The sequence below is a fragment of the Gouania willdenowi genome, chromosome 1, assembly GCF_900634775.1.
Source record: "Gouania willdenowi chromosome 1, fGouWil2.1, whole genome shotgun sequence".
Lineage (NCBI taxonomy): Eukaryota > Metazoa > Chordata > Actinopteri > Blenniiformes > Gobiesocidae > Gouania > Gouania willdenowi.
Window position 1 is genome coordinate 21183778 of NC_041044.1, and position 16201 is coordinate 21199978.

The 16201-nt window shown below is 37.2% G+C and overlaps 2 protein-coding genes across 2 annotated transcripts; one reads left to right on the top strand and one right to left on the bottom strand.

Annotated features, from left to right (window-relative positions):
- Positions 1 to 3670: 3670 nt before the first annotated feature.
- Positions 3671 to 7265, top strand: LOC114464695 (mitochondrial uncoupling protein 3-like). The gene is made up of 7 exons (XM_028449168.1): positions 3671 to 3830; positions 3926 to 4078; positions 4216 to 4414; positions 4790 to 4987; positions 5091 to 5192; positions 6697 to 6877; positions 7001 to 7265. Exons 2-7 carry the CDS (start codon positions 3953 to 3955, stop codon positions 7113 to 7115), a joined length of 921 nt encoding a protein of 306 aa, XP_028304969.1. The 5' UTR covers positions 3671 to 3830; positions 3926 to 3952; the 3' UTR covers positions 7116 to 7265.
- Positions 7234 to 14681, bottom strand: elmod2 (ELMO/CED-12 domain containing 2). The gene is made up of 9 exons (XM_028449181.1): positions 14452 to 14681; positions 11969 to 12116; positions 11860 to 11888; positions 10259 to 10356; positions 10044 to 10173; positions 9656 to 9789; positions 8209 to 8277; positions 7989 to 8122; positions 7234 to 7915 (listed from the first exon to the last, which is right to left on the bottom strand). The coding sequence occupies exons 2-9, from the start codon at positions 12111 to 12113 to the stop codon at positions 7758 to 7760; spliced, it is 897 nt and encodes a 298-aa protein (XP_028304982.1). The 5' UTR covers positions 12114 to 12116; positions 14452 to 14681; the 3' UTR covers positions 7234 to 7757.
- Between the last annotated feature and the right edge of the window lie 1520 nt (positions 14682 to 16201).

Sequence of the window (16201 nt, forward strand, 5' to 3'; positions counted from 1 at the left end):
AACCTTTTTGGTTCAAGTACCCCCTTTCTCTTATTTCTGAATCCAAGTACCGACTACAACATTTTGCTCAGAATACTATTAAAAACAACTAAAGAGCATAATGATGAGTGATAACACACATTTTAAAGAATCTAACTTTGTAAACAAATGGAATGAAACAGTATTTAGTGCCTCCTGAATAGATTTATTATCCCCGTCACAAAGAGGAAGAGGGATATAGGTTTGAGCTCGGTCCATCTGTCCGAGTTAAAGGGGACAGCTTTTCTCAGAAACTGGTTAAGATAAGATAACCAAATTTGGTGTGTGGTTTCAGGGTATCAATACCTTGATGGAGTTCAGAACTCACATATGTCCGCCAGCAGGTGGTGCTATAACCAAGGTCAGCGCGTTTTGGCCTATAACTCTCGCAACGTATGTCGCACATTCAAAAGTCGCATGTCCACAGATTCCCTGAATAGCACTGAATCAGCTGAGCTAGGCCACGCCCATTTCCACCCACAGTGTTGTTGGCGCAAAATCGCGAAAACTCCAAAACCTACTTTTTCGAACTCCTCCTTGGGGTTTTGTCCAATCAGCGTGAAACTTGGCGCGTAGAGTCTTCAGTTGGACTTGATCTGAAGTTAAGGAAAGAAGTTTGTTCGGTCAAAATATGCGCAAATTTATTAACGAGTAATGAAGATTGTAAAAGCCAATCTTTAGGGGCAGTTGTGTTCATTAAGTTATGCTTTTATTCATCACATGTAACGCATACAATTTGCTTTCAGTATCAACCTATCAAGGAGTGTTTCAGGATTTAAGCACCGTCCATAACAGTGTGAAGCTCAGGCCATGCAGGTAACACATTTCTCTCTCTCAGCATTTGTGTTCCGGTCATTGTGTGTGGGCGGAGGTTTTGTGAATGTTTTTTTTTTTTGTATGACACATGGATATAACCTTTGACTCTGATTAGTATAAGTGTGTAAGAAGTCCTTTATTAAACACAGATATATATATATATATATATATATAGGCAGGAAATGGAGTGGTTTGAGTCTGCTATGGACACATATGTAATATTCATGCATTTATTTATCTGTATGTGTGTGTAAAATTTGATTAATTAATGTTGCTTTCTTGCTGCTTTCATAGTTTTCTTTTAGATTTTTTTTTTTATTGACAGTATTATTTAAAATAAAATTGCATGTAGATGAAACTCTAGTGATTGTCTGATCTGAGGGCCACATTATCAACACTCATGTCAGCATTTAGAATAATAGTACATAATAAATAAAATGATAATAATAGAATAACAACCAATGTGAGAGCGAGAATACAAGAATGAACAAAGGGCTTTGTCTGTTTTTGTCGTCGTTTTGTCTATTTTTGGCATCATTACGTATTTTTATTGATGTTTTGTATTGTATTTGTGACAGGTTTTGCGTCATCTTTTAAGTATTTCTGTAATTTGTTTTTTTTTCACAACTTTTTTTATTGAGTTTTGAAACATATACAGATACTGTATATGTTCGATTGGATCTTCAACAACAGTCGCTTTAAGTAAAAAAAAAAAAAAAAAGTAAAAGGACAACTTGAAGATAATACAAACTTATAACACAAACACAGCTTGGCCATTCAGCGATTTACAAAAAAAAAAAAAAAAAAAATAGACAAGGTATAGAGTGGAGGTAACTATAGCACAGTTTACAGACGGGTTGTAAAGTACAAGGGAAAGCAAACTGAACAAGAATGCAAACATGTAATCTGCACCCGCAAACATGAGAAACACAGAAATGAGGAATATATACATACTGTACATCTACAATAGCATTCAGCCTAATTTCTGTAGATTTTGCTACATTTTTGTGATTTTAGTTTTATTTTGTTTTTTTAAAAATATTTTTTTTCTGATTGATTATGAGCATTTACTTTGGAAGTCGTACAAAATGAGTTCAAGGGCAACATGTGGCCAGGTGCCCATGTTTACGCTTGTTATAAAGTGATATATTTAAATAAAGTGGCTGGTCACAGTAGGCAGTAATGTCACACACAAAAATGCCCTGAAAATGAAAATTGTGAGAGCAGAATAAACTTAATCAAGGAAAAAAAAAAAAAACATGATAAATCTTTATAGCGGAATTTTTCAAAAATAAAAAACAAGCTCAAATTTCCATCAGCTGATATTTGACAGTTGGCATATGATTTATGTGCACTATATGTATTATTGACCTGAGGGCGTTCACTTACATAAAACATGTTGAAACTGATTAAATTAAGGCATTTACTGAATTGGGAGTCAAATGTGTGCGAGCAAATATTAAGGAAGATTTAGTATTATGAAAAGCTTTTTATTAATGAGTAAAACACCAGCTCCAATTAACACTTCCTGTGTGTTTTCTTACAAAGTAATATCTCTTTGAGCAGTAATTTAGTCATGTATGAAAAAAAATAGGATAAATGATCAAAAGCTCTTATTCCAGCTCACTGGAAATGAAACAATGACTAGTTTTAGTTGTTGAATCATTCTGAATCGTGTCCAAAAGTAAAGTTAATCATTTATTGATAATCTAGCACAAATCTGAATCAGGATCAGCAAAAAGATTTACCTCAGGCCTGACTTTTAAAATAAATAAACAAATAAATGTGGGTTAAAGGGAAAACAATTCTCTTTTCCCATCATTTCTATAGTGTTTGTGTGAGCTGCTTTTAGTGGGTATGAAACAGGCAGCGTGGCTGCCAAACTGCTGAGCGGACAAACATGGTGTGATGCAAAGTTCTTATCTGCCTCATGGTGAACTTCAGTCACTGACTGATGTCACAACAGCCCCTGCTCAACAATATAAAGCTTTTTCATGGAAAAGAGATCCACATCGAGGAAATGGATGTTTCAATGTTTTTAAAATGAAAGTTTCATTGAAATCATAGCTCAGTGTAACATCTCTCTGAATGTTGCAGAGCAGATGGATTCAATCTTTTTGGTCATGTGTACCCCCTCTGCCTTACATAAGTATCCTCTCCTAAGCCCCTAACTGTGTCTTCAACAATGGTATCCTAAGGTTTCATCTACAAATCCAAAAGTGGAATTTATTTAAATACCATGCAACGTTTATGTGATTACTTCACTAGTAAGTAAATACAGTCCGATTTGTAAAATAGAGCTAATTATTTTCTCTTATTGTCAGAAGTGTGATGAAATGGCCTCTACAGCATAAAAATAAATTACCGGGACAAGGAAATATAGTATTTTTATAAAATGATAGTACTGTTAGTTTGTGGTGAATTTGTTAAAAAAAAAAAAAAAAAAAAAAAAAAAAAAAAAACCCTAAAAAGGGAACGAGAAACATTTCCCAATTAATTTTAAATTTATTTTTTTAAATTTTTCCAAGTACCCCCTGCAACGTGCTCCTGCTAGGGGTACACATACCCCTGTTTGGGAACCACTGGATTAATCCAATCAGATCTAAGTTACTGTACATGCAAGTAGAAAAATGTTGGTAAAGTTACAGAAAAAAATTAAAAAAAAACACTAAAGAAAATATTTCAGGAATAGTTTTTGGAAGGATGAGAAGTGTTTGAAAGGAGAATTTAGTGAGAGTCGGGGGGTGGGGGGCAGAGCACTATCACTGTTTTTCTCTGTGTTGAATTGAACATTGACTTCCTGGGAGTCGGTGGACTTTGATTTGACCCGATCGTCCTGAGGTACACAGTAACGCCTCTCTGTTGCATGTCATAAAAGGCCAGGCTGGAAATATATAAATACAGAGCTAAAGATGCTTCTTCTTTCCAGTGGAATGAGGCCTTTGATGGATTAATACCTGACCAATCACATCCTTCCTTAAGAGGAACTCTTAAATGTGAGTGTGTGTGTGATGTGTGTGTAATGTGTGTGTCGTCCGTACATTGACTGGTGAACGAGAGTGGAGTCACACTGATTTGTTCCTGTTTTTAGTGACTCGTCTCCTCAGTGGAAGGAAAGATGGTGGGACTTAAACCTTCAGAGGTTCCTCCTCCACTCGGGGTGAAGATGGCGAGTGCAGGAGCAGCTGCTTGCTTTGCTGATTTGGTCACATTTCCTTTGGACACAGCCAAAGTCAGACTGCAGGTATTTGTTCTGGATTATAAATGTATCTGAAACCAAATCAATGACACATCCAAACCCTGAAGCACCATCAGATGTGAGGCTTTCCCATTAGGTTTCTGTGAAGCTGATTTATCTGAGTATACCGTGTGTGAGTCCAGATTCAGGGAGAGAAGACGGCTGTGGATGGAATCCGCTACAGAGGAGTGTTTGGGACCATCAGCACCATGGTCCGCACCGAGGGGCCCAGGTCTCTGTACAACGGGCTGGTGGCCGGCCTGCAGAGACAGCTGTGCTTTGCCTCAGTCAGGATCGGACTCTACGACAATGTGAAAAGCTTCTACACCGGAGGAAAAGACAGTGAGTGTTTCAAATATTCACACAGTTGCTGAGGATTGTGGGATGCTTTACTCGCCTCTATGCGTAGATATGATTAGATGCTGATGCAGTTTAGATGTGAAAAATCCTCATAAAGATTTATAACTAAAGAATATGAGTTGCTAGTGGAAGCTTCATGCAGAACATACACGCTTGATATTGATTATTTTTAATCCCAAAACATTCAATTATAAATTTTCCACGAGATCTCTCAGAAACTCCAAACCAGAGATGAACAACTTTTACCCCTAGTGGGGGCCACACAAAACCAGACTGAGGGCTGCATGTGACCCCCAGTTGGCTCCAGGCAGATTCCAATTTAATAATGTGTATTTTTCTCCATCTGCCCTAATCTAGACGCCAGTGTGCTGATACGCATCCTTGCAGGCTGCACCACTGGTGCCATGGCGGTGTCCTTTGCACAACCCACAGATGTGGTCAAGGTTCGATTCCAGGCCCAGATGAACTTGAACAGCGTTGCCCGACGGTACAACGGCACCATGCAGGCCTACAAACACATCTTCCAGAATGAGGGTTTACGTGGACTCTGGAAAGGTGCTTCTAAAGATTCCCTCAGTCTGGACAAAGCCTGAGCAGAGACCTGTACACTGATCATATCCACTGAAGCGTTGGACTTGTTCTACTGTGTTTGATCCAGGAACACTGCCCAACATCACCAGAAACGCACTGGTCAACTGCACAGAGCTGGTGACGTACGACCTGATCAAAGAGGCCATCCTCAGACACAAGCTCATGTCAGGTAAGAATGTGCTGATGCACGTGTGTGTGTGTGTAATCTGTAGTGCAAACACACTGATATCTCAGCGAGGCAGCTGATTGGGCAGGAATCGACACACACCCCCTACACATGTTCCACTCCTCCACAGCTGATAACAGCAGAACATGTTCATCTAAACTGAGCTACTGTAATATCTATCTCAACTAGAATATTTGCATTTCCTGGAGAAAATGCAAGTGAGGATGCAGGTGCTGGCCCATGTCGCACTGCATTAGCTTAGCATTAGCATTAACTAGCATTAGCCTAACATTAGCACTAGCAATGACCTAGCATTAACATTGGTTTAGCAATAACAATAACATAGCATTTGCCTAGCAATGGCAATAATGTAGCAATGGCTAATAACATTAGCAATACAGTTGAAATGGGTTGAAAAAGTTGAAAAAATAAATTGAAAAGGCTTGAAAAATGGGTTGAAGGTAGTAGCTGAACATGTTAAAGGTTGAAAGGTCCACATTGGTTTAAGAATGGCTGGGGATGAAATTTTCAATAGAAATGAATGGGAAAGAAAAAAATGTAATAAGTCAAAAAGTTTAGAAGTTACTAGGGGTGTAGCGATTAATCGTAAGGCAGTTGAAAATCGATTCATAGGTATCACGGTTCACATCGATACACTGAAATTTGAATCACAGTACTTTTTTTAAACATATATTTATCCTCTTTCCAGAAGTGTTGGCGGCGGGCGGAATCTGCTACTACTACCTTACTGGCCGCCTTCTACTCTTAAACATGTTCATAAATGATTCCTTACCCCTTTAGCATTGAAAGAATATCTGTAAAAGTCAGGTTTTTCTATTAGCTCTGTCTGCTAGCATAGCATCTCTTCTTCACTGCAAGAATATCTGCATGCCAACTGACCGCTGGGTTACCAGTGCCCTCTGCTGGTCCAAACAAATATCTGATGTAAATACAGTACAATGACTGTTTTTTTTAAAGTTCAATTGTTAAGGCACAAAATACATTTTCAGTTGCACTTCTAAAAAGAATAAGAACTATCATGCAGTTTTGCATTGTTTACTATAGAACCAGAATTTAAATTAATATGCTTCTTCTTCATTTGTGTTATTCCTTTATTTATTTTATTTTTAGTTAAATTGCATTGTTTTGAATAGTTTATCAAGGGATTCTTCTTTTTCAATGAAAAATAAAAGGAAAATAGTACAGTATTTTTCCCAAAAAAAATAAAGGAATATTTTTCAGTAATTTGTTTACAGTCCCATTTTGTAAAATATATCGTGAGAGAATCATATCGTGAACCCAGTATCATGAATCGAATCGGGAGTTGAGTGAATCGTTACATCCTTAGAAGCATAAGACTTGGGAACTTTCTTAATTTTTTCATAGCTTATTTGTCAAAATCAGACAGACAGTGTAGGAGGAGTTTAACAATGACTGATAACAATAGAGGATATTTACGTCCACAGGTACAGAAACTACTGAGTAACAAAACACTTCCTCTCCTCAGACAACCTGCCTTGTCACTTTGTATCTGCGTTTGGGGCCGGCTTCGCTACCACGGTGATTGCCTCCCCGGTAGATGTGGTGAAAACCAGATACATGAACTCTCCCCCGGGTCAATATAAAAGTGCCATCAACTGTTCCTGGATCATGTTGACCAAAGAGGGGCCAACAGCTTTCTACAAAGGGTAACCGTCAACTCATCTACACTTGAATTTAAACATTACTATATAAAGATCCAACATGTACTGAATGGCTGTTAGTAGTGACCAGGTTTTCTAACTGATCTGCATGTCATCTCCATTTTGCAGATTTGTGCCATCATTTTTGAGGTTGGGATCGTGGAACGTTGTGATGTTTGTCACTTTCGAACAAGTCAAGAGAGCCATGATGGTCGTAAAAAAGAGGACCGAAGTGGCAAACTGAGACTGCACTGTGAAAATATCCTAAAATATATATATTTGACTTGTTTTACAGACTCTGCTGTTCACACGTTTACTTTACAAGAGCAAATGGAGAGAGAAAGAGAGAGAGAAAAAAAAAACACATTTTAAAAACCAATTTATTCTCTTCCACTGAGATGTGAGAGCGACTATATACATTCCTCAGAGTAAGTACTGTGTAATTAAAACCAGGAATGTTGGAGAAAACCTACCCTGCATTTTACAAACACATTGGATTATCAGCATCAGTGGGAATGTGTTAAACTAAGATGACATCATCACCACAATGAAGCATCGGCACGTGGGAATCCTGTGATCAGGACTTGTGAGCGCTCACACTGGCCGTACACACATGAACACGAGAGTTCAATTAGGGCTTATTCTTCATTTTCTGGTAATCTCATCACAAAAGACACATCTGTGATAATAACTTTACCCTGGTTCAATTGTCACTTTGGAGGTATTGGATTCTTAATGTATATTCTGTTAAAAAAACACAAGCACGCATCACTGATGAATTCCCAGACTAAGAACTGGTGATAGATGTGGTTTGTTTTTGGTAAATGTGAGGATTCGAACAGCTTTAGCCTGCTTTGTGCTTTCAGAGTTCAGATATAGTGTAGGATTAGTTTGCTGCGCTGACGCTGAGTTTCAAAGACACGTCGGGGTCCTGCAGGTGAGTCCTCACAATGTTATGAAATTTCTCTCTGTACTGATTGAACTGCATGATGCTTTCGGGTTCCTCGGCCACCCAGAATTTATCAAATTCATAGGCCAGATAACCTAAAGGACAGACAGACACGTTTCAGTCCCATATAAATGACAGACACCCCATTAGAGTAAAGCTGTAACTCACAGTAGAGCTGCTGGAAGTGTTGGAGCTCTGGGGAACCCTGGACCGTGTTGTAGAAGTGTGGTTTCAAAGCATCGCTCCTCAGGAGGCTGTAAACCATCTCCGTTAAGTTGATGCCGACTATGGCGTACGAGTACCTGAGGAAAGGGGGACGTTTACAGGAAGATCAACACAATGCTCACGCACACACATGCACACAGAGGAGGGGACTGGGGTCTCTTACCCGAGTTTGGGATGGTTTGCGTGAGACAGAACCTGTCGAGCCTCCATTGTGTAGTTTTCACTGAAAAAACTACAAAGAGAAATAAAGATATGCTGTAAGTTATTATTGCACTTTAGAGTAACATGAACGCTATGGGTAAGACTGACCATTGAAATAAATAAGTTTGATAACATTTCCTCAATAATAGAAAGGTAAACAGTAAAATATATGCTGAGGAGGGAGTATCAGTATGTACATTATGTGGCCTCAGTATACATGGAACAACTATTGTGTTGTATTTAGATGGAAGACAAAAATCTAATTCAATTATTTATAGAGCGACTAAACCCAAAACCTTTTTTTCCGCTGAATACATATTGTATGTATTGAATGATTCACGTCTAAATCTTGACCTTTTAGTCAAAGTATTTAAATTTGGTGTATTTTATTGTAAAAAATGAAAGATTGACTTCCCTCTATTGGTTGAAACCCACTTATTACAATCACATGTTGCTATTAGCTGAGAATGAATGGTGGTTTGTGACGTTTTGGTGGCTTCTCACGTCACTGTTAGCCCCGCCCCTTCTATAAAAACTATCACTTGATGACTCAGCAATCTGTGGCGAGTAGGTTAGACATGCAATTGTGAATAGAGAGATATCCTGAGTAGTAAGTAGCTAGTTTGCATAGCATAGAGCGCATGTGTCAAACACAAGGCCCAGGGGCCAAATCCGGCCCTTTAGACCATCCAATTAAAGAAAAAAGCAAAATAAATACAGAAAAATCATGAATTATTGTGTATATGACCTAATAATTCAGTAGTAGATATCTCAGCCCTTCTAAATACACTAATTCAATGAAACTCCACAATATTTAAAAGATCGCAATTTTTCTATGCTTTTATCACATGACTGCAGTCATTTTAAATCTCAAATTGATCATAATTTCCCAAATTTAAATAAAAATGAGTCACAAAATCAATTACATTTAAAGAAAAAATCCTGCAGGGACTGATATCTGTTGCTTATTACTTGGATATTTTTGGCGCCTTACATACTTTATGCATTATTTATATGTCAAAGTGCAAACTTGGGGAAATTATTGTTGAAATGTCTCACCCCCTTAAGCTCAAACTGTTTATATTTGACCCCTGAACTAAAATGAGTTTGACACCCCTGGCATAGAGTGTTCTTTGGAGATTTTATTGTATAAACTGGGCTTGTCCTAGCTGCTCTAGAAGCTCCGCCCATAATCAAGGCTTTTTTTTTTTTTATTTGTCTGCCAAATCTTTAGGGTTTACTTACTCTGTAATTACATTATTATTTTATTTACAGCAGATTCCACAGTAACAGCTCAGTCTATAATTATTATTATAAAAATATTTCTCTTTGTTTTGATCATTTAGAAGATGTCACTGTAATGGTTTCACCATCACATGATGTCACACAGTCATTTCCTCAATACTCACACTAGGTTGGACAGACCCAGCACACCCATTCCTCTGAAGTCAGTCTTAGGATCGTCTCCTTGGAAACCGATGTCTCCCCATTGTTTGGTAACTCTGGACTCCAGATTCACTGTTGGCATCAACAAGTGCCACAGCTGGAAGGATCAAAAGTTCACGACTCAGAATGTGGTTCAACATTAATTTTGAACTTAAAACAATAACAAAAAAAGACATTCAAGTTCTTGTCCCACATTTTTCAACAGCTTTTTCATGCTGACACATAATGAATCTCTGGTGTAAAAATGTAAAACCTGTGGCCATGTCACTGTATTTATACATGATAATATGGGCCATTTGTTTGACACAAACTGTGTGAGTGTTGTGTGGATTATATGAGCGTAATCCATACCTTCATCAGCATGGCCTCATGCTCAGGGTTGTCTGAGTCAAACACCTCCTTCCTCAAGTTTTCTACTGACACAAATAAGCTGCTGTATCCAGTGATCTGGAGCAAACATATGTGAAGTCTCTCCTTGAACCTAATCAACAAAGAAGAATAGAACATTTGCATCTAATGTAACAAACTCTTTAAATAAAGTGTATTTTAGGACAAAGTGATCTTACTGGGGATCTTTCTGCGGTTTGATGTTCTTCTCTTTCATTATAAGATCCACACGTGGCCATAAATCTGCTTTCTTTGTTTCCAGCGCTGCTCTTAAAACCTTTCAAATAGAAACAAAGACAAGGGATAAAAACTACTGATTTAGCGACAACCACATGTTGTGACTGATGATTGACCAAAGCAGTCGTGACTGATTAGACTCTTAACAGTCGCCGATACTGAAGATGACAAAAGAATTTGCTGAGTAATCAGTAAATGTTGGTTCATATACGTGTTGGAACACCATTAACGAAATATCATACGCCATGTATAACACTATAGCATCATTTAAAACTTATTTTATAATTAATAGTTCTAAGACAGGCATATCAAACTAATTTTAGTTTAGGGGCCAAATATGGACCAGTTTGAGCTTAAGTGGGCCCCATATGTTAGGTGCAGATTCAACATTAATGTGCCCTGATTTGCACTTCCACATACAAATAATATATAAATGATAAAGTATGTTAAATATATCAGTTCCTGCAGGATCTTCACTTAAATGTCCCTGATTTTAGGAATTTGGGGAAATTTCGTGGAATAATTTGATGAAAATTTGCCCGATTTTGGAAAAATTGAGAGTTCTTTCAAAAAATTTGAGATTAAAAATAGAATCCATTTATTGTCATTGCACGGGATACAACAAAATTGCACTTGCCCCTCCCAAAAATATTCAATTACACATCAAAGATTCAAGCCAAACAGACACAGTTATCATAAAAACAATATGAGGTACGGTAAAAGTCAGAGGACGCGCGCAGCCATCATCATCATAATCTACGACTCCAGTCATGTGATATAACAACTGGAAAGCTGAGCTCTGCAAATATTGTGGATATTTTAATAGATTTTTTGTGTATTTGGAGGGGCTGAGATATCATTTACAAAATGTTTCATGTTTTTTTCTACCATTTGTACTTTCTCGAGTGGGTCGAATTTGATGATTTAAAGTAGTAATAAACCGATAAATCGTTATCATCATTGTATAATTTTTATGATGTAAATTGAGGGAGAGAAAGTAGTATCAGTTCCAAATATCGGCTCAAGAAAATCAGCAAAGGCTGACGGAAAAAAAAAAATCGGTATCGACCCTAAAAAACCCATATCGGTTGATCCATACTCTAAAGGGCCAAATTTGGTCCCCGAGCCATGAGTTTGACACATGTGTTCTAAGAGTGGCTACTTTCTGAACCATCGAACTAACCACGCTTTAGAACTCACTCACACATGCTGTCCCACATGAGAGATAAGCTAAAATTAACACATGTTGATATTATTGTGCAGCAGGTTGTGAAGAAGTGCTTGTGTGGCATTTTATATCGACAATTTGTGGGAAATTTTTATTGAGTGATGTTTTTTTTTTTTTTTATTGCCAAGCTCTAATTGATCTGAAAAATTAATTTTGATTTAACTTAGTATAATTAAATGTAATTTGCTTTCAAAATGAACACTGCTATGATTAAAACATGCTTTTTTCTTACAAGCAGCAAACACTCATCTAGAATCACTGCCTCAACGCTCTTTCATTTAACAAAATTAAACTAACATGTAAACCACATCTTACCTTGTTTTTAGATGACCTCAGCGAATACTCTGTAAAAAGATACAAAAAACGTTAAAGACATGTGGGTGAACGCTTGTGACACAGAATAATTTGAGATCAGTGAGTAGACCTGTTCTTGTGGCTCTGGCTGCCCCTGCCTGGTATCCATCACAGATCCTCTGCAGCTCACAAGTTCCCGTTACTTGTCTGATGAACCACTTCAACCAGTATCTCAGGAAGGACGTGTAGACATAATGCCAGACGCACCCCAACATTTTCTACGGCACAGGCAGACAACAACAGATCAGCCACCACAAAGAAACACGTGTTATCAAAAGTGTGAATAAAGGGAGTATAAATAAAGTGAAAGCAGAATTAGCAGAGGTTGCTAATATGAAATTTTTATCTTATTTTAACACTAGAACACTATCTGCGTGTGATTTTCACACGAATAAATGTATTTACATTATTTTCACGTGCTGAGTTTGTCAGAGTGTCTTGGGTTCTGGGGTAGCTTCAGCATCTTCTCTTACTACACTTTATGTACTGACTGCATCTAAAAAAATAACTAAGTATAAGTGGTCCTGAAATGTCCAGTAGTTGTAAATAAATATCACCAAACAAATTCATATGGTGATAAAAATGCTTTAGTCAGGTGATCATTTTTACCCAATCGAAAACTGCCTTTTTTTGTTCCACTTTCCTGTAGCTGTGTGTGTATCAAGAAGATTATGCCTTCACCAATGAAGCCTCAAATGCCCCAGAAATGGGTGAACCAAAGACCAAGTTTTATTTATTTTTTTGTTCTAAGAATTTATAGTTCTTACATTTCTCATTTTTCAGTAATTTTGTTTAATATTTTTTAAAGTCCACCCATGGTGGTAGGTTTTTTTTTTTTTTTTTTCATTTTGTTAGGCATGGCATAGTTGAAAATAAAAAAAAACACAACTGTAATTTGTCATGTAATGTCATATTTTGATATATTTTTATGATAATTACTTTTGATGGGTGTAATATAACGGGTAAAAATCCCCCGGCGTTAGTGATGGTGTTACTAATTTTAGTGATAGTGTTCTAGGGTTAAAAGGTAAAAACCTTAATGAAATAAACAAGGCCGTGGCTATTGATACGGAAACACATGAAAAGACTGCCAGTCTATGCCTATGCAGCGCCCCTCATTGGCCAGTTTAGGTGATGAGATAGGTGCACCACGTGACCGTCAGTTTTATTTTAGCTATCCCGCTAACCCTTTTATATTAACTCTAACCCTATCCAGGAAATACCCCAAAATGTTTATTTTTTTTGTATATGTATTTTTAAAGGTGGAATTTGCCGTGTTAAATATGTTAAAATGAAAAAAAAATATATATATATATACAGCATATATATCAAAAGTGGTATTCAAACCCACGGCAGCAGAAAGAAGAATCCTTGAGTCAATCGCCTTAGACCACTCAGTCATCATGACACAGTGAAAACACAGGCACATTACGCTTATGTAGAAAAGGTCCGGTAAACAGACCCATAGTCCCAACTCCTGAGAGCTATTGATACGTTTCCGTATCAATAGACACTTCCGATAAACAATCAAAGTGTCTATTGATATGGAAACGTATCAATAGCCACGGGGACTATTGATACGGAAAAGTATATTTTCTGGCCTTTTTCTACATAAGCGTAATGTGCCGAGTGGTCGAAGGCGACTGACTCAAGAATCCTTCCTTCCGCTGCCGTGGGTTCAAATCCCACTTTTGACATATATTTTGTCATTTGATCATATTTAGCACAGCAAATTCCACCTTTGAAAATACATATATGAAAAAAATAAAGATTTTAGGGTATTTCCAGGGTTAAGGATAGGGTTAGGGTTAAAATAAAAGGGTTAGCGGGGTAGCTAAAAATAAATATGAGCTAACATAAAACTGACGGAACTTTCAGTCACGTGGTGCACCTATCACGTCACCTAAACTGGCCAATGAGGCGCTACGTATGCATTGACTATTGATACGTCTCCGTATGAATAGCGGCCAATAAACAATTCAGCCGATGCATTCCTTGTCAAAAAGGATGTCATGAAATACTTATTTCTTCTAGCAAAAGCAATCCATCTGAAGATCAAATTAATGTCCATGTGTCAGTTTTTGGATTGAGTGTTTATTGCGATGGTGCACTGTTTTATCATATTTAACAATTCAACTTTTAACAACCTCCAAGGATTTAAATGTCATAATTTCATACTACGGTTCAGAGTTAAAGGGAATAATACAAGGTCAGATAAAGATCTTACAAACTCCAGCAGCCAAAACAATGGCTGCATGTACTGTAGCTAGCTTAGATGCTAATAACAACTTTCAGCAGCTAGACGTGGACTTTTTATGACACTATTTAACAGTTCAGACACACTTTGTCTATAAATTCAATGAATTAAATACCTAATGAATAAGCCTGTGTTTATTAACCTGTCTATGACAATAACTGAGGTTTAAAAACCCGACGGAAACAGTTAGCCCTGTTCAGACAACAGGTAGTCATTGTGTTCGTGTGTGTGTTATAATGGAGACAAAGAATATGAGAGTAGTGTGTGGAAGCAGAGATGATAGAAGGTTTTCTTACCCTTCAACAGATGATAAAATACAGTCAGGATGAAATAAAACACACCATCAGCTTTGTACCGTGTGCTGAAGCAGCGACGTCTCTAATGACAACAGCTTTGAGGCGTTCAGGGCCATGACAGAAGTGCCGGACAATCCACACATTGAGCTTCAGACTTCACACATTAATTAAGATTTTGGAGAAAATGCCTTTATATTTCTACATCTTATTGTATTCAATTTTGGAATATTGTGTTTCCTTGTTCGTTTTTTTATTATTTCAGGATAAGACCTTCGAATTACCAGATTAACCCAATGTCAGTAAATCTAACAGAGTGAGAGTTGGCTATGACGCCATCTATTGTAGTGTGGGGGTTCTGCACAAAACAAAGTGCAAAGGTCATCCTGTCCAGCACACGGTGTACTCTATGACAGGGATGGGCACTCTATTACTGTGGGGGCCACAGTCATGTGTTTGTATCTGATCCGAGGGCCACATGATCCACATTCACGTCAGCATCTAGAATAATGACCGATCTGAGCATTAATAATATACAGTAGGGGAAAAGGATTTTGTCATTTTTTATTCATTGTTTTTGTCTTTGTCTGGTTTTGCTGTTTTGTCAGTTTTTAGTCATTTTGTGTGCTTTTGTTATTATTATTATTTTTGTGTGTGTTCTTGATATTCTGTGTATTTTTTTGTCACTTTCTGCATTATTGTTATTGATTTCTGTATTTTGCTGTCATTTTGTGCAATTTTGTTGACAGTTTGTGTGTCTTTGGAGCTAATCTGTAATGTGTTGTTGTTTTTTGTGTTTTTGTAGTCATTTTGTTTGTTTAAGTGGTTGAATTGTGTCTGTCTTTGTTGTCTTTTTGTGTGTATTTGGAATCTTTTGTGTGTTTTTGTGTCCTCTTTGCATTGTGCTGTCTATTTGTTTTGGGAGTTATTTTGTGTATTATGTCGGGCTATGTACTCCTTCCACATGTGGCCCCCAGGCAACCAGTTGCGTATGTCTGCTCTGTGAACTAGCAGAATCACATAACCCTACACATGATAAAACGGGTAAAGAAACAGAATGAATGGATCTGTTTAAAACAAAGGAGACACTTTTATTACAGAATAGAGAATAGATTCTAGATTTGCCATTCAAAACAAACATTCTCCAATATGCTTTAAGAAAATAGCATCTAGCCCGTGAAACCAGACAAGAACACAATAGAAAGAAAATAAATACAGAGAGGTGGGGGCCACAAAAATGTGATTGTCTGACTGTTATGAGGGCCACATTACAGAATTAGAATAATGACCAATCTGAGCAACAATACAGCAAAGAACAAGGCATTTTGTAAATATTTTATAAATTAATTTGTGTAAATCTGTTGTTTTGGGAGTCATTCTTGTCTATTTTTGTATGTGTCTTGTGTGTTTCTGGATTTATTTTGTGTATTTATGTCATTTGTGTATTTTTGGAATCATTTTTTTTTAATTTGTTCTCATTTTGTGTATTTTTGTTGTCGTTTTGTATATGTTTTCTGTCATTTTGTGCATTTTTGTAGGCACCTTGTGCGTTTCTGGAGTAGTGGTGCACTTTATCTACTGTTTTGAGTATTTATGTAGGTGTCTCGTGTGTTTCTGGCAATGTTTTTTTGCATGCACATAGAAATAATTATTTTTAATGGGCTCCCTGTATTACCAACAATAGCCACTAGATACCGCCAGATTCCAGTTATTAAAGCACCGTTTGGGGCGTGTGCTTGAATTCATTCAACCA

Coding starts and splice junctions, on each gene's coding strand:
- LOC114464695 (XM_028449168.1), top strand. CDS start 3,953: ATGGTGGGACTTAAACCTTCAGAGGTTCCTCCTCCACTCGGGGTGAAG. Junction 4,079..4,215: donor CAGCCAAAGTCAGACTGCAG/GTATTTGTTCTG, acceptor GTGTGAGTCCAG/ATTCAGGGAGAGAAGACGGC. Junction 5,193..6,696: donor CAGACACAAGCTCATGTCAG/GTAAGAATGTGC, acceptor TCCTCTCCTCAG/ACAACCTGCCTTGTCACTTT.
- elmod2 (XM_028449181.1), bottom strand. CDS start 12,113: ATGTTGGGGTGCGTCTGGCATTATGTCTACACGTCCTTCCTGAGATAC. Junction 10,357..11,859: donor TGAGGTCATCTAAAAACAAG/GTAAGATGTGGT, acceptor TCTATTTGAAAG/GTTTTAAGAGCAGCGCTGGA. Junction 8,278..9,655: donor CTGGGTCTGTCCAACCTAGT/GTGAGTATTGAG, acceptor TTCTCTTTGTAG/TTTTTTCAGTGAAAACTACA.